This window comes from Leopardus geoffroyi, chromosome B4 (assembly GCF_018350155.1).
Source record: "Leopardus geoffroyi isolate Oge1 chromosome B4, O.geoffroyi_Oge1_pat1.0, whole genome shotgun sequence".
Lineage (NCBI taxonomy): Eukaryota > Metazoa > Chordata > Mammalia > Carnivora > Felidae > Leopardus > Leopardus geoffroyi.
The window spans coordinates 51,509,274-51,528,310 of record NC_059341.1 but is presented as its reverse complement, the minus strand read 5'-3'; the positions used below and the strand labels follow the sequence as shown (position 1 = coordinate 51,528,310).

Sequence of the window (19,037 nt, the reverse complement as noted above, 5' to 3'; positions counted from 1 at the left end):
CCACATATTATGTTAGATTGGTCTTTCAAATACTATTTTAATTTAAATTTGAAATTAGTGACTTTGAAGAAAGACATCTGCTATTTTTTAGACTCTTCTTACATCAAAATATAAGTAGCTAAATAAAATTTTATAGTTCTTGGAATGGTTATAAAAATATTTTCAGTATTCCGTTCTTTTTTATAGACCTCTTGACTTTTCCCATTTCTTAAAAATGTCAGGCTAAAAGTTTAGAGTGTTGATTTTTATTCACTTGCAGAATAATCATTTCCATCAGTAAAAACAGCTTAGCAAAACACTTATGCCTCAAAAAATGTTTGTGTGCGTGTGTTACCATAATATTTGGATAAAAAATTGAAAAGAATTAAATTATTTTTGTTTCTGTAACTGTTTCTTAAATGTGGGTACATGTATTACCTTTTGCTGAAGTCTCTGAATTTTGATGAAAATTCTGAAAAAGGAAAATAAGTGCAAAGACAGAATAGTTATTTAGAAAACAAATTCACAAAACAACCAAACTGATTATATCCAGATCTAAACACTAAAATTTCTCTTGCATCATAAAAAGACAAAATATTTATTGTTATCATGTATCAATGTTGCTTAATAAACAGAAGGGAGCTAAATTATACAGTAAAAGGAAAGCATTCTGAATGTCTTAATAAACAATCTAGGTTTTTTGACTGAAAAAAATTTAGAATAAATTCAGCCTGTTTAGTGTTTTTTTTTTTAATTTTTTTTAATGTTTATTTATTTTTGAGAAAGAGAGACAAAGCACGAGCAGGGGAGGAGCAGAGAGAGAGGGAGACACAGAATCCAAAACAGGCTTCAGGCTCTGAGCTGTCGGCACAGAGCCCAACGCGGGGCTTGAACTCACAAACTATGAGATCATGACCTGAGCGGAAGCCGACGCTCAACCGACTGAGTCACTCAGGCACCCCAAGCCTGTTTAGTGTTATTAGAACAGTTCTATATATATTGGCTAAACTCAGTTCCTTCCCTAGCAGTAAATAAGTTTTTGAAATAAGTGCATTTTAATTCTTTCTGTGTAGTATGTCCAGTTCTTATTATTAGCAGTTCTTATTATTAGTTCAGTTGCGAGCTTTGGGCTGCTATGCAAAGAGGGCTGGATGGAAGTGGGCAAAATCAAGGGCACCTGGGTGGCTCAGTTGGTTAAGCGTCAGACTTTGTCTCAGGTCATGATCTCACGGTTCATGGGTTTGAGCCCCCTCTCCTGGGATTCTCTCCCCCTCTCTTTCTCTGCCCCTCCCCTGCTCATGCGCTCTCTTTCTCAAAATAAATAAATAAACTTAAAAAAAATCAAGTGGGCAGAATCATACAGATTTATGATATAGTTTCATTTCTTTATTTTTAGGAGATTTAAAGAAACTGACAGTAAAACACTTGTGACCATATTCTAAATAAAACAGTACTATCTGAAATTATATTTTTTGTCATTTTAGTTCATATTCATTAGTATGGTTTTATTATTTATTTGCTTGTTTGTTTATTTCTGTTTCTATTTGTGGAGACCTAGAATTACTTTAGTGGTTTAGGATTCACTGGTTATAACTTCATTATCATGAAAACTATATATAGCGATACACAGATTCACAAAACTGAGGTTTCAGTCCGAAAGCAAACATAATTTTCTAATATGTCAAATCCATTTTAATTGGCACTACATTTTTAAAAATTTTGCTTTAAGTTTGTTTTTAAAGCCCAATTTCTCAAACAAAGGATAATCGTGGTGTTTTTTTGTAATCAAGAACTTGCTACAATATTCCTTTTGAAAGAAAACACTTGTATTATGTTTAATTTAATTAAATTTATATATAGCTTTTTCACTTAAAAGCATTGTTCACGTGAACCTTTTCAGAAGCATTTCTCTTAAGTACAATATTTCATCTGAGTGTAGTTTAAACCACTAGGCTTAACAATTGCACATAAGATCTTCACCTCACCCATGTGGATGAGACCATTAAAGATGTTAGCCTGACTTAACTAGAATTCAATTTATTCAGAAATATAAACTTGTATTTTAAAATCACCATGACATCCACCTACAGCACAATGTGTAAGACCATATTTTTCTCTTTGTGTTTCATTTATTGTATGAACATGTAATGGAAATATGTGAGATTCTGGAATAGAATTTTGAAGGATGGAAAATTGTTTCCAGTGCTGAATAAGAGTATAAACTGCATTTGTGATATAATTCATCATCTTGCCAAAACTTACATTTAATAAATACCTCATTACCTCTCTGTATGGCAGGAAATAGTCTCTTGCAAGTTGACCAAAAAAGGCAGCCAAGGGAAAGGAAAGCTTTTCAAATTTGAGTTTGTTGGCAGAAGATTCATTTTTCTCAGTATTTTTTTAATCTTAGGTTCATGGTGGTTAGACAGACCTAGGTGCTTTGGCATTGTTAACTGCAGTTGGTTACTGCACAAATTCTGAAAATATGTACTTACTGTTTATGCTAGCATTCTTATATAGGTGGGCTCTTCGATTAGGATGGAGAAAGAGGTGAACATGTTTGAATGAAGGTGATGTAGAATAAGTGAACTTTTAAAGTGTGCTCAAAATAAGTAGAATCTGTTTATTTTATTTTTATTTATTTATTTTTAAAGTAAGTTCCATGCCCAGGATGGAGCCGAGCTCAGGGCTTGAACTCACGACCTTGAGATCAAGACCTGAGCTGAGATCGAGTTGGATGCTTAACTGAGCCACCCAGGCACCCCTAGAATCTGTTTATTAAGGGTTTTAAACTGTCTGTTTTTCCCATTGACATATATGAAATAAAACTGGTAATTGTCAACTGTTTATTTCTATGTGTGAGTAATCACATATAAGTTAGTGCTCATAAGTATATAAGATAGGTGAAATGTGATTATGAGCTTTTCATAAGAATTATAATTGTTCAGTTTTCCTAGGATTCACTTTCTCTTTGAAGGATTCTTTTGGCTTCAGCTGTATTGAAAATTTGACATTTCTGAGAAAATTGTCATTTTTGTTCTTTTAGGGAGTTTTCAAAAATGAATGCTTTAAGATAAAGCTTTTGTATCTTGTAATATTTTTAACGGCATTTGAAGTGCTTTATCCTAAAATGAGATTTTCCTCATTCTTTGATCAGTTATTTGTTTGTATTGATTCACTGAGAGCCGAACATAAACATTGAAGCACAATGGTCTTAGGAGATGGAAAGACATGTGTTCACATTCATGCATGTGGTCTCCTCCTCTGGCAAAGGTTCACATTTGTCATGATGCTGGCTATAATCAATAGTCGTGAGAAAATGACCTACGTGGTGCTTGTGTGAATTAAAACCTTCATGTTGGCTATATGGGGAGGAATCTCAAAAAGTACCACCAGCACCATTCCTACTGCCTTCAGTAATAATAATGACTTATGCAAGAAACACTATCATTGGGACCTTTATTAACATTATTTGTAACACAGGAACCCTGTAGATTCTGCTGTTTATTTGTTTGTTTATTTATTTATTTATGCAATGAGGAAAGCTGAAACTCAGAGATATGAATTCATTTTCCGAAGGATGTTCAGCTAAAAACTGGTAGATATTGAGTTCAAATCATATTTGCATGACCTCAAGCTCTTTGTATTTTATTGCCAGCTCTAGGTGCTTATAATGTCTCCCAAATGTGATACTGTAAGAGAAATTAGTTGCTTGTTGAAAGTTAACTCTCACTACCTTGTTATCTCAGAAAGGATATCCTTGCAATGTCCTTCTTAGCATCATATAATTCTTAAGTTTTTGAGTTCATCAAAATATTTATTTTCACAACATACTGATGATAGGCTTTTGGCGACTATGTGGAATTTTCCCACTCTAACACAGAATAGAAAAATATGACCAGAATAAATGTGATCGTTTCAAATTTTTTACCTTGTTGTCTTTTCTGAAGACCATGGATATTAATATGTACATACAAAAACAGCTTTGGAGACTATATAGTTACTTCATTTTCTTCTATTGGAAGGTGTAAGAGTAGATATTTTCCCATTAAGAAAAATGTAAGGAAATGAACACATATTAATTTCAGACATCGAATTTTGATATTTATTGATTATATTGTTTAAATTTTGACTTCTTCATGCTTTGTAATTTTAGCTTTTAATGAATGTTTATCTGGAAAATCTTTTGATAGGATGATTCCACTGCTCCTGAGTCATCACTGTCCCTATATGTAATGCAAACAAGGTATTCAAATTTCTATATTCATTATTACTCTATAATTACAAAAATAAGTTCTAATTAAAATAAGACATAGAAAGTCCAACATTTGAAACAATGATGATGATTTATATATATTAATATAATTGTCCACTTTCTAAATCAGTCCTTTTGAAATTTCAAGGTTGGCATATTCAAGATAATATAATCTGTGCTGTTCCTTTCCCTTCAGGTAAAGAATGAATGTAATCACTCTTTCTTGTTAAGTTTCACATATATTGAGGAAGAGGCCTAGTTTCAAATCTCTATTTGGCCACTTATTAATCCTCTGTACATGAGCATTCTAAGCATCTGATTTTAATAATAAAATTAACATTAAAACACCAACTTCATGGTGTATTGTTGGGAGGATGAACTGAAATGAAATAAAAGTGAAATGAAATGAAGTAATAAATAAGTGAAACTATTTTATTATTGCAGTGTACTATCAAGTATTAGTTATTATCATCGTCATATCTTTCTGCTTCATCATTTGCTAAACTAATAACAAGATTGAATGGATTATTGTGACCAGATTTCCTAATCTTTTTCTTGGGCAATAATCACACCTGTAATTCTATATTAGATTTCTGAGATTAAAAAAAAAACATATAATACTTATTTTTTTTAACTGGAAAAATGGTATTAATGCATTATATATAAGCAGTATGCACTGCAAATTTAGCAAAAGATACCACAAAAAACTGGTCTTTCCTATATGTGTACTTGTCCACATAAGCATGGATACTTACTCCTGAATATACTGGTGCACATGAAAGCCATTAATAGTCTATACAAACACTTGTGAATGTTATATAATTGTTTCCTCTAGGTAGGATAGTAGGATTGATTTGAGTCTCACTTGGAAGATACATTGCAGTTACAAACTTCAAAGGTGTAAGAAATTTCCTTTTAATTTAATTGAATCCTTTTGGTATAATAATCTATTTGGTATAATAGAATCAAGTTTCCATTACCCCCAAATGATTGAAATATTTATGCACACATACACAGACACACACACACACAGTAGGCAAAATTCTTTCACTCTTCTTAATTATTGAACTCAGGTTTAAAATAATTACTGTCTAATAAATGAGTATATTTACCTCTGCATTTCTCTGAAGAGTTAGATTTAGTTCATTTACAGCATCTGTAATTTGTTTGGTCTCCACACACCCCAGAACACTGCATATATTTTTTACTTCTTCAATAATATTATCTACATTTTGCTATGGATGAAAAATAAGAAAATTCAATTTAATTCGGATGCATTTTAAGTCTTTTCCAGATTAAGAAAACACAACTACTCAATTATAACATGGAAAAGAAAAATTTATGAGTAGTTCATGTGGAAAAAGCCAGTTATTTTATTTATGTGAACTCAATATGATTCTCCAGAACAGCTAAATGACAGTGGGAGGGAATGATATGTTCTTTTGTTTTGTTTTGTCTTCCAGAACAATGCAGAGGAGAAAAATTTGTCATCAATCTTCTCCAATGTTCAAAATAATTTTAAGATATGATTAATATCTAAAGTACTAGAATGCTGCTCCTTCAGAGTCTATGTTACATCAAATATTTCCTGAGATAAGTTTGGAATATAGGACATAAAATAACAAAGCTGCATTATTGTCAGTATTCACTAACTCAAAGAGTCACAGAGATAGAAAGAATTTAGCAAACTCCTATGTAATGGAACATTCATGACTGCTTGCATACCTGTAATGTGGAAGAATTCTCTACCCGACAGGACAGTCTATCAATTTTTGAACAAGTAATTGTTACAAAGATTTTTCTCATATTGAATCAAGATGAATGTCTCTAAGTTTGCAACCATTTATTCCAACTTATCATTCCAGAGGTACTTACAGTAAAGCTAATTACCTTTTCACTTGAACAGCCATCAAATACATGAAAATGATTATCATGTTTCCCTTTTCTTTTCTTCTTTTTTTTCAGGCTAAAATTTTCTAGTAACATCGACTTCCTTTACTTTATGTACATTAAACTACAGTCTTATTATGGCTTAGGTCTCAGTACTTTGTGTACCCCATTTGTGATCCAAACTCCCTTTTCCATCTAAATATTAGATGTTCTGAAATGTTAACATAACAAGCTTTCCATTTTTCCTTCTTATATATTTTCTTAGGACAATCATATCCAAATCTTGGCCAGGTGTCACCTCTATGAAAAAATATGCTCAAATCTAGCCTTAATGTCTCCTGAAATCCAGTGCAAATACATGCTTCATATCTGAAGAATCTCTCATATGATGGATCAGCCATCATAGGATTTGTAAATTTTAAGCTGATTATTCCCCTTTTACCAGCACGTATTTATGTGTGTTTATATATTAGAGGAAACTCCATGGTTTTGGAGTTTAGAAAAGTGTTCCCTTATAGTGGTTTTGCATTTGCTTCTGCCTGTGTCCAAAATAGTCACTATATTCTGGCACAATTTTTTGGCATAAATTCTTACTATCGTGTAAATTAATACTTCACAGCTACCCAGACAATTTTTCAGGTAATCATTTTCCTCACTCAAAGCTCCTGGGCAGAGAGAGGCTTTCTCAAAAGCTCTCTTGGTCTGTAGGCATTGTTTTTCTTCTCTCACTTTTTACAGGTGACAGTCTATCCAATGTCTGGGATTTATTCAGAGATTTCAGCTCCATATATACCCCTTTCTTTACTTCCCCCTTTGAATCAATATTTTGGTATCCTTTGGGTAAACACCTAGTAGTACAATTGCTGGGTTGTAGAGTAGTTCTATTTTTAACTTTTTCAGGCACCTCTAACCATTTTCCATGGTCCTGTACCAGTTTGCATTTCCACCAAGAGTATAAGGGGGTTCCCCTTTCTCCCCATCCTTGCCAACACCCACTGTTCTTGTGTTCTTAATTTCAGCCCTTCTGACAGGCGTGAGGTTGTACCTCATTGTGATTTTGATTTATATTTCCCTGATGATGAGAAATGTTGAGCATATTTTCATGTGTACATTGGCCATCTGTATGTCTTCTTTGGAAAAATGTCTATTCATATCTTCTGCCCATTTCTTAACTGGATTATTTGCTTTTTGGGGTGCTGAATTCGCTAAGTTCTTTATAGATTTTTGATACTAACCCTTAGCAGATACGTCATTTGCAAATATCTTTCCCCTTTCCATTGGCTGCCTTTTAGTTTTGTTGATTGTTTCCTACACTGTAGAGGTTTTTATCTTGATTAAGTCCCAGTAGTTCATTTTTGCTTTTGCTTCCCTTGCCTCCAGAGACGTGTCTAGTCAGAAGTTTTTCCAGCCGAGGTCAAAGAGGATGCTGCCTGTGTTCTCCTCTAGGAGTTTTATGGTTTCCTGTCTTACATGTAGGCATTTCATCAATTTCGAATTTATTTTCGTGTATGGTGTAAGAAAGTGGTCCAGATTCATCATTCTGCATGTTGCTGTTCAGTTTTTCCAACACCATTTGTTGAAGAGACTGCCTTTTTCCATTGGACATTTTTTCCTCCTTTGTCAAAGATTAATTGACCATACATTTGTGGGTCCATTTGAGGGTTCTGTATTATGTCCCACTGATCTTTGTGTCTGTTTTTTGTGCCATGTTTTTTTGTGCCAGTACCAACCGTACTGTTTTGATGATTACAGCTTTGTAATACAGAGTGAAGTCTGGAATCATGATGCCTCCAGTTTTGGTTTTCTTTTTCAACACTATTTTGTCTTTTGGGGTTCCATACAAATTTTAGGATTGTTTGTTCTATTTTTTTTGCAAAAATGCTGGTAGTATTTGGATAGGGATTGCATTAAATATCTAGATTGCTTTGGGTAATAAAATTATTTTAACAATATTTGTTCTTCCAATCCATGAGCATGGAATGTTTTTCTATTTCTGTGTGTCATCTTCAATATCTTTCATAAGTGTTTTATAGTGTATGGAGTACAGATCATTTACCTTTTTGGTTAGGTTTATTCCTAGATATCTTATGATTTTTGGTGCAGTTGTAAATAGGATTGATTCTTTGATTTCTATTTCTGCTTCTTCATTATTGGTATGTAGAAATGGAACAGATTTCTGTGCATTGATTTTGTATCTTGTGACTATGCTGAATTAGTTTATCAATTCTAGCAATTTTTTTGGTGGAGTCTTTCAGATTTTCTACCTGGAGTATCATGTCTTCTGAAAATAGTGAAAAGTTTAACTTCTTTCTTGCCAAGTTGGATGCCTTTTACATCATTTTGTTGTCTGATTGCTGAGGCTAGGACTTCCAGTACTATGTTAAATAACAATGGTGACAGTGGACATCCCTGTCTTTTTCCTGACTGCAGAGGAAAAGCTCTCAGTTTTTCCCCATTGAGGATGATATTAGCAGTGGATCTTCATATATGGTTTTATGATGTTGAGGTAAGTTCCCTCTATCTCTACTTTGTTAAGGTTGTTTTTTTTTTCAAGGATGGATGCTGTATTTTGTCAAATGCTTTTTTTGCATCTATTGAGAAGATCATATGTTTCTCATTCTGTCTTTTATTAAGGTGGTGTATCACATTAATTTGTTTGCAAATATTAAAGCACCTATGCAGCCCAGGAATAAATCCAACTTGATTATGGAAAATAACACTTTTAATGTAATGCTGGATTAGATTTGCTAGTATCTTCTTGGGAATTTTTGCATCCAAGTTCATCAGGGATATTGGTCTGTAATTTTCCTTTTTAGTTGGGTCTTTGTCTGATATTTGAATCAAGGTCATACTAACTTTGTAGAATGAATTTGGAAGTTTTCTTTCCATTTTTACTTTTTTGGAATAGCTTGAAAAGAGTATGTATTTACTCTTCTTTAAATGATTGGTAGAATTCCCCTGTAAAGGCATTTGGCCCTGGACTTTTTTTTGTTGGGAGATTTTTGATTACTGAATCAATTAATAACAAACATGAAGGAAGTCATTGATAATAATACAACAATAGTTGGAGATTTTAACACCCCACTTACAGTAATAGACATATCATCTAAACAGAATATCAACAAAGAAACAATTGTTTTGATTCATACACTGGACCAGATGGGATTTAACAGATACATTCAGAACATTTCAACCTAAAGCAGCAGAATACACATTCTTTTCAAGTGCACATAGGACATTCTCCAGAATAGATCCCATACTAGGTCACAAATCAGGCCTCAACAAATACAAAGAGATTAAGATCATATCATGCATATTTTCTGAGAGAAATTGAATCAGTAATCAAAAATCTCCCAATTTCTCTGTTGATTGTGGGTCTGTTCAAATTTTCCATTTCTTCTTGTTTCAGTTTTGGTATTCAGTTTTGTATATTTCTGGGAATTTGTCTGTTTCTTACAGTTTACTCCATTTGTTGGCGTATAATTTTTCATAATGTTCTCTTATTATTGTTTGTATTTCTGTGGTGTTCGTTGTGATCTCTTTTCTGTAATTCATGATTTTAATTTTTTGGGTACATTTTCTTTTTGAAAAGTCTGGCTAGGGGTTTATCAATTTCATTAATCCTCTCAAAGAACCATTTCTTAGTTTCCTTGATCTCTTCCACTGGTGTTTGTTTGTTTCTGTATCACTTATTTCCCTTTTTTCTGCTGGCTTTAGGCTTTATTTACTGTTTCTTTTATAGCTCCTTTAGGTGTAATGTTAGGTTTTGTATTTGACACTTTTCTTGCTTCTTGAGTAGGTCTGTATTGCTATACACTTCCCTGTTACAACGGCCTTTGCAGCATCCCACAGATTCTGGACTGTCATGTTTTCATTTTCATTTGTTTCCATGTAATTTTTAAGTTCTTAAATTTTCTGGTGACCTATTCATTCTTTAGTAACATGTTTTTTAACCTCCATGTATTTGTGGTTTTTCCAAATGTTTTCTTGTGGTTGGCTTCAAGTTTCATAGTGTTGTGTTCAGAAAATATGCATGGTATGATCTTAATCTCTTTGTATTTGTTGAGGCCTGATTTGTGACCTAGTATGGGATCTATTCTGGAGAACGTCCTATGTGCACTTGAAAAGAATGTGTATTCTGCTGCTTTAGGTTGAAATGTTCGGAATGTATCTGTTAAATCCCGTCTGGTCCAGTGTATGAATCAAAACAATTGTTTCTTTGTTGATATTCTGTTTAGATGATATGTCCATTACTGTAAGTGGGGTGTTAAAATCTTGAACTATTGTATTATTATCAATGACTTCCTTTATGTTTGTTATTAATTGATTTATATATTTAGGTGTTTTAATTTGGGGGCATAAATATTTACAAGTGTTATATCTTCTTGTTGGATATTCCCCTTTATTATGATATAGTGCTCTTTTTCATCTCTTTTTATAGTCTTTGCTTTAAAATCTAGTTTGTCTGATATAGGTGTTACTACTCTAGCCTTCTTTTAACATATAAGTATGATAAATGTTTCTTCATGCCCTCACTTTCAATCTATAGGTGTCTTTATATCTAAGTGAGTGTCTTGTAGGCAGCATATAGATGGGTCTTGGGTTTTTTTGTGTGTGTGTTTTGGGTTTTTTTTAGCCATTTTGATACCCTTTGTCTTTTGATTAGAGCATTTAGTCCATTTACAGTCAGAGTGATTATTGATAGATATGAATTTAGTGCCATTTAGTGTAAAGTGGTTTCTTGAGATTTTCTCTGTTCTTTTCTAGGCTTTATTGCTTTCGATCTTTCTTTCCCACTCAAAGTGTCTCCTTTAACATTTCTTGCAGGGCTGTTTAGTGTTCATGAACTCCTTTAGTTTTTGTTTTTCTGGGAAACTCTTTATCTCTCCTTATATTTTAAATGACAGTCTTGCTGGATAAAACATTTTTGGCTGTATATTTTTTTCCATTTAGTATGTTGAATATATCATGCCACTCCTTTCTGGCAAGTTTCTGTGGATGGATCTGCTGTTCACCTGATTTGTCTTCCCTTGTAGTTTAGGGATTTCTTTTCCCTTGCTGCTTTCAGGTGTTTTTCCCTACCTCAGTATTTTGCAAATTTTACTACGAAATGTTTTGGTGTTGGCTGGTTTTGTTGATTTTGATGGGAGTTTTCTGTACCTCCTGGATTTGGATGTCTGTTTCTTTCCCCAGATTAGGGAAGTTTTCAGCTATAATTTGCTCAAATAAACTTTCTGCCCCTTTTTCCCCCCCTCTTCTTCTGGGACTCCTATGATATGAATTTTATTATGCTTTATGGTGTTACTGAGTTCTCTAAGTCTACATTCATAATCCATAATTTTTCTTAATCTCTTCTTTTCAGATTCATTATTTTCCATAATTTTATCTTCTATATCACTTATTTGTTCCTCTGCTTCTTCCATCCTTGGAGTCACTAAGCCAGTCGGTTTTGCATCCCAGTTACAGCACTTTTTATTTTGGCTAACTAGTTTTTAGGTCTTTTATCACTGCAGTAAAGGGTCTCTCTGGTTTCTTCTGTTTCTCAAGACCAGCTAGTATTTTATGATTATTGCTTTAAATTCTGGTTCCAACATAATACTTATATCTGTTTTGATTAACTCCCTGGCCATGATATGTTCTTGTTCTTTCTTTTGGGATGAATTCCTCCATCTTGGAATTTTCTCTAGGACTCTATCTTTTGTGTATCAGGAAAGCCTGTGCCTGGTCCCGTTTCCACTAGAGCTGAAGCTTTGCAGCACTCTATGATCAGTAGATCTGGTGCATATGGGAGGTTTGTGCTGGTCTTCTTGGGAGGGGCCCCCTGCTGCTCTGGCTCTCAATCAGACTTGCCCTAGTAAAAAAGCCACCTGCAGAGTGCCAGGGGGTAGGTCTTGCAGTAAGTGGTTCAATCCTCCACTGTGTGTGCTGTACTGCTCCCTAAAGTTTGCTGTACTGATAAGAGGGGTAAACAATGGCATCAGCCCACTCTCTTCCCCAGGGAGGGTATTTCGTGCACACCACTGTTGAGGAGGTCTTCACAGAAGGGGGAACAATCTCTCCCCTTGTGACCCAGGCTTCTGTCAGATCCCTGCCTTCACCCTGTCTACATTTGATCTGTCTGAAGGCCTGTTGGTGCACTGTTCCTCCGTTTTAACTCAGATGAGTGGCTGGGTTTCAAAACTCCAGATTTTAGGGACTTAGTGTGGGGCAGACTTGTGCTGATACCCCAGGGGAGGGTCTCACTCCCTTGTGGCTGATAATGGTTTCTCTCAGAAAAGCAGTTGTACGACTGGCAGGGACTTGGATTTTTATGGTAAAGCATAGCAAAACAGCCAGCATCCAGGTTAGCTGTCCTCAGCCGGTGTCTCTGCTTATATGCTAGTGAATGAAGCAGCTCCGTGGCACCCACTAGCTCTTTTGTCCCGAGAGGCAATGCTGCCTCTTCCAAATGTACTGCAAGAAGGGGAACTGTCTCTCCCAGAATGATCCAGGAGATCCTCAGAGCATGCTGTCCACTCCTGGGCCTCTGCCCTCATTCTGCACAGGAGCCCCCTATGCCTGCCATGCTTGACTCTGGCAATGGCACAGACTTCTAAAACTTCAGACTTTTAGCTCTGCTGCTTGTAAAATCTTGCGATAATCAGTCCCTCTCATTTTCCCAGTCAGCATTGTTTTGGGGAAGTGTTTTTCTTGTGCAATCCCTGCATGCTGCTTTATCTTTCTCTCTCATTCCTTCTCTCCCCTCTCTCTATGATCAGGGCTCTCTTCCCTGCACAGCACCTGTGATTCCTTTCTCCCCCAAATCGTATCTCCACACCTCCTACATTCCACAATGTGACCTTTTTTTTCCTTCTAGTTGTGCAGTTTGTTCTCTCAGTCCTCAGATCAATTTCCTGGGTGTTCAGAATGATTTGATAGTTATTTAGCTGTGTTCAAGAGACATGGCAAGCATAAGGTCCTTCTCCTACTCCACATCTTAACTCTCTCCCCATTTAAGCAAAAATTTAAAAAGTTGAACTATACCACATGGTGAGAAGATGGGGCAATGGGAACTCTCATCTGTTATGAAATATGTGTGACCCTATTAAAAAGTGTCTATGACCTTAGGTATATACCCTAGAAAAATTCTTGATATTAGCTCAGGTGTACATCAACAGTGGATTAGATAAATAAATTGAGGTTCTTTGAGCTAATTGAATACCATACATCAATGAAAACAAATCAAAACCACATAGAACAAGGTGGATAAATCTGAAAAACAATGAGCAAAAGTTATATGGCTCAAAAAGTACATACAGTTTTATTCCACTTATGGAGACATTAAAAAGGAAAGCTAAAATGTATATTTCTAATGAATGCATAGATATCCTTTGATGGTAATGTGAAAACGGAAAATGGTGAAAACAAAACCTACAAAATACTTTTCACCAAAGGATACCTCTCATGTAGAGAAAAGAGATATAAAGTGGCACACGGGCAGATCCTACGATACCGGCAATATTTTGTTCCTAAACTTACTGTTTAATAAGAATGCCTGCTCAGGTATAATTCTTTAGTTTGTATATGTATTATTAAATGTTCCTCATGTATTATATAATTCACTGCACACATCCCAAATAAAATGTCAGATCATGTTATTCCTTTGGCAAAATCCTTCAATGTTTTTGATCTCACTTGGAATACAAATTATGTTGGCTAGTGATTATTTTCTTTATTGGAGATCTATTTTCAGTTTTTCATTTTTTGCTTCCTTAAGTCTGAAAATGTCCTATACATAATAGGTTTGACTTTTAGTAGTTTCACTATGCCCTTTATTTCTGCTAGGGTAGTTTCCAATTCTGCAATCGTGTTTTATTTTTCTTGTGACCTGACTTTATCTCCTTCATCTCCTTGACTTCTTCTTTTGTAACCTTTAACCAGGTTCTTGTTACCTATTCATTTTGTCCTATTTTCTTCTTACGATTTTTTGTTCTGTTCTCACTTCTTATATTCTATGTTGAATACAAATCGGTTTTGTGACATTTTTCTTCTTTCTTCTGAATCCTACTCAGTCCTCTACTTTAGCAATAAAAACTTACGATAATCAGCCCCCAAAATATATAACTTTAAAAATAATAACTCTTATACCACTAAACTAACACTTGTACTTATCTTTACCTGAACACGTTTTATCTTCCAGCCACTATATTATATTAAACATATCTCATATGTTTTTTATTAATTTTAAAAATATCATTGTTATATTTTATTAAATTCACTCTAGTGATGAATAATATGAACTCTAAGAAAACTGAATAAAAACTTTCTTTAGTGTAGGTTTGGCATATACTGCTATCTGACTTTGGAGTCTCTGTACCTAAATTCTGTCCTTACTGCCACTCTGTTTAAATTATGTTTGAGGGGTGCCTGGATGGCTCAGTTGGTTAAACATCTGACTCTTGATTTTCATTCAGGTCATGATCTCATGGTTCGTGAGTTCGAGCCTCCCCTTGGGCTCTGCACTGACAGTGTGGAGCCTGCTTGGGAATCTCTGTCTTCCTCTCTCTGTCCCTCCCCCGTTCATGTACTTGCATTCTCTCTTTTTCCTCTCTCTCTCACAAATAAATAAGCATTTAAAAAACAAATTATGTTTGAATTTGGCACTTCTAAAAATCCGACAATTTGGATTAGGTCTGCTTGTTACTAAAAGAGCTTCAGTTCTAATAAAGCCAAATACAGAAGATCCCTATCTGCCCCCTTTATTTCTACTTACACGTGGAATTTTTAGCTTCTGTCTAGAAACTGAATACAGTTGGATTTAGGTCTTAGGGAGGGGAAAGTGTGAGATAATTATTATTCTGTGTTACTCATTTAGTTACTTAAACCTGAAAAATAGAGGTGCCATTCTGGTTATCTAGTTTGTACACTTTCTGTGTCATGAGCTAGATGATAAAGTGTTTGGAGGTTTTTAGCTCTTTTTAGACCAAGCAGATGTTTCATGAAGACAAACCATATTTTAAAACATGAGTAGATTTTTCTCAATCCACATTTATCAGTTTATAATTAGTTCATCAGTTATTAGATTCTAGTATAAGCTTGTCATCAGTAACAGGGATTGCTAACTTTGTTAAAAGGTCCTATTTGGCACTGTAATAAAAATTTTGGAGACAGTGCATTAGAAGCTACTAGGAAGAAGCAACTTTGAATCAGAAGTTGATTCTTGCACCTAGATTGAAATCTTGTTTTACACTGTTTTGCTTTGTATATATACCACTCTATGTACATTATTTATGAATATGCTGTCTTTCCAACTAGATCATCAGCAACTTCAGAGTATGGTTTTGTTTTGTATTTCTCTCTCTCTCTCTCTCTCTCTCTTTTTTTTTTTTTTTTTTTTTTGAGAGAGAGTGAGAAACAGCAGGGGAGAAGCAGAGAGAGAGGGAGAAAGAATCCCAAGCAGGCTCCATACTGTTGGTGCAGAGCCTGACATGGGGCTTGAACCCACAAACTGTGAAATCATGACCTGAGATGAAATCGAGTCAGATGCTTAACCAGCTGAGCCACCCAGGCACTCCAGATTTCTATTTCTCTTGATTCTAGTGAATAAATAGTTCACTAATTAACATTAAGTAAGCTAAGTAAGCATTAAGTAATACCTTAGGGGAGAAATTCTTTTTCTTTTATTCTTAATTTCTCTGAAATATTAGAGATGAACACAGAATACAGAATGAATATATAAAACGTTCCATACCTTTCTGGATATTAGTGGCATAGAAGAGAGGAATAAAATGTCCAAAATAAAAGTTCTATGTAAATTGCTTACAAAATTAGCTACTTAGCAAACATAATAATCAGGGCCCCCAAAGTGAAATAAATCAAATCTAAAATATGTTAAATGACCATGGCTGGGGAAAGAAAATATTTGAAAATTTAAATTACCCATGTTATTCAATAATATCTGTGTCATATTTATTCAGCCTGCATGTTTTCTATTTTTTAAAAAAAATTGTTTAATAATCCAAGTTTGGGAAATATAAAAAAAAAACATTGTTCATGTTGGCACTATTTTTGACATTGATGAAATATTACTTAATGCAGTTGTCAAATAAATAGAAGTACCACAGTCTGTCCTCATTTCTCAGATATTTGCTAGTGATGCCTCATAGGAAGAATCACATTTAAAAAGATCATTGTTTTGGAAGGAGTTCATCTGGAAAATCACAGACACTGTGGCCTATTTACAAGATAAGTCAGATGTGGGTGATGATAACTATTTGCCTGTGTTAATGTAAAGACAGTAATTATTTGATGTTTTGCCAACTTTCAAGTCATACTGAAAAAATTTACAATAATCAATGGATTCTTTCAAAGTGGAAATATTGGAGGCTTTGTATAAGAGTTAGAAACTCCTTGGAAATTAAGAACTTTACAGATTCTCAACAATTTGTGTGCATGTGTGTATGTATAAAAAGGCATCTGTGATACATGAGCAGTACTGAGACATTTAGATAATTACCAGTCATCATAAGTAGGCTATCATAACCTCAAAAGTGTATCTATATATAGTCAAGAGACATAAATGATCTAGGAATGAAGGCTTCGTCTGCCTTGTGTACCTGGTAAATTTCAAATTCTACACTCAAAAGAATGACTATCACAAAGGTGAAGAATCAAGCTGAAAGAAGTACTAATTATGACACTTTTATGAGACTCAAACCAATCTTCTGTGAATTTCTTTCACATTTCACATTTTAAACTTATATATTTAAGCCAGACTCAAGAAAGAAAAATGGAATTAGAGTGATAGGATTACATTTTGGGAGGGAATATGAGTTGTGTATTTGTCATCATCATGTCTTTAAATATTTATGTGGAATTCACATGAGTTTGGTATCTATCCAGAAGTATTTATTATTTTCAGAATCTTCTACTGTTAATTAATATTAGGAATAGTTACTTAGGCTCTTTATCTTTTCATATATATCAGGAGTCAATTATTTAATGGAAAAATAAATCCTCACTTGTTTTAAAACACTGTATTTACACAATTTTCTGTAATCACAGCATGTTTTATCTGTGGAAGATTTAACCCTTCCCTGGAAGAATAAGCTATAAGATATGGTCTGCCTAATGGTGACCACAACTTTGATGCCCAGTTGGTGACCAAATCTCAGTAATCTTGGGCTAAGTCCATCATATTTCCCTGCCAAGCTAGCTTTTCCTTTCTGCTATTTTAGTAAACTGATGTCTCTATGTAGTCGGTTGGCAGCCAGGAATGTGGAGGTATTCTAGACACCCTCTTCTTTTGTTTTACTCATAGTCTTTCACCAAATCATATAAATTGCACATTTTCACATATTATGAAATTGTCCCCTCCTGACCACCACTATTGTAGAGTTTTTGTCAATACCCTTATCATCTCTTTGGGCTAATGAAGTGCTCCTCTAGTCACCCATCTGTCATTCTGTTGCCTTGCATAATGGCTCTATGTCATCAGCTGATAAATTAGAAAATCCTTAAATTGTCCATAAAGTGTCCTTAGGATCCTACATAAGTTGGCCCCTGTTTGCCCCTTTCATCTGGTCTCTTTCCAGTCTCTCAAACTGAACCCTAGTTGTAGCCATTCCAAATTTCATACAGTTTTCTAATCATTCTAGGCTTTTCCTAACTGCTTCTCTTTATGTTGTTCTTCTCTAAAAGTTATCCCCACTCCCCACCTTCTTTCACCATGTGCCTTAGTTGGCATACTCATTTTTCAACATTCAGATCAAATAGGTAAAATTGATAACTTTCTTTTGTGTCCTGTATACACATAGGTCTTTCACATTCACAGTACCTATGACACTTTATTCATACACATCTATTTACTTGTGTGTTTTGCCACAATAGAATGAAAGCTGCTCAGATATTGACATTCTACTTTATTCATCTTTGTGTCTTCAGAAAATTGCAAAAATTTTTTTATGGTTAATAAATACTTATTGAATTGATAGATGAAGTAACAAAAGTTAATACCTGGGTTTTCAATAGGCATTTCAGGTGGAAGTCATATTTTTTGATTACTGTTGAGAGGCACTGTCTGGAAAGGAAAAAAATGACTTTGTCTAAAAGTGGGTAAGAAAACTTATATTAACTTTAGCATATTTATCATAAGTTCTGTTTTGTCCATGATTCTATAGCAGACATGGCTTAAAAAGGATTGCTACTGACACGGTTTTAAAAACCATTTCGGAAGGATGTTTATAAACTTTGTGTAACTTGATAGCCTACAGACATATCTGAAAACTTTAGAACTCCAAAGAAATCCATGACAAATTATCCAAACCTCTCAAAGACTGTTCATAATATCAAACTATTCTTACTTCAAAATGTAAGTTATGAAAGGATTTATGAGCAGATAATGACAAATACTAACATCAAGAATTGTTAAATATGCAAAAACTTGTAGAGAATTGCTCTCAGAATTAATGACATATATTTATAATAGATAAGGCTGTCTTTGGCATCAAACCTCTGTATCTTTTTGCCCTAAGCTTCCCTTATTTCTCCAACCTTATCTATGCTTAGGTGGAATACATGTGAGATGAGCAGAGGTTCTTCTTACTTCACTAATCAAAATTATTTTCCAAACATCATGACTTTCTCTTCCTATTTCTCTTCCTGAAAACCGCTGAATTGAACAAATCATACAGCACAAAAAGTGTTAAAGACACACCAATGTATTTTACAATAACTGCCTTCTCAGCCTTTATTAAATCATCACTTCAGTTGGATTAAATCTGACAGTTCAAAGACAAAACGCATTGACCATGTAAAAAATCAGTGGAGGTATAGGAAAAGAATAGTGAAAGATTTGGCTATTGAAGGGAGGATTTTTATATAAAATATGACCCCAAAACTTAAAAGACCCTCAAGAATATATACCCTCAGCACC

At 34.3% G+C, this 19,037-nt stretch overlaps 1 protein-coding gene across 4 annotated transcripts in view; it reads right to left on the bottom strand.

Moving 5' to 3' along the window:
• Window positions 1-19,037, bottom strand: part of PIK3C2G (phosphatidylinositol-4-phosphate 3-kinase catalytic subunit type 2 gamma) — a 355,657-nt gene that overhangs the window by 262,245 nt on the left and 74,375 nt on the right. For 3 of the 4 annotated variants that reach the window (XM_045463665.1, XM_045463664.1, XM_045463667.1), the window contains exons 8-10: window positions 18,119-18,182; window positions 5,347-5,469; window positions 418-451 (exon numbers count right to left, since the gene is read on the bottom strand). In XM_045463665.1, the coding sequence (XP_045319621.1) occupies window positions 418-451; window positions 5,347-5,469; window positions 18,119-18,182 (221 nt within the window). The remainder of the gene's footprint in view (window positions 1-417; window positions 452-5,346; window positions 5,470-18,118; window positions 18,183-19,037) is intronic. The other variant, XM_045463668.1, reaches the window with a different exon arrangement.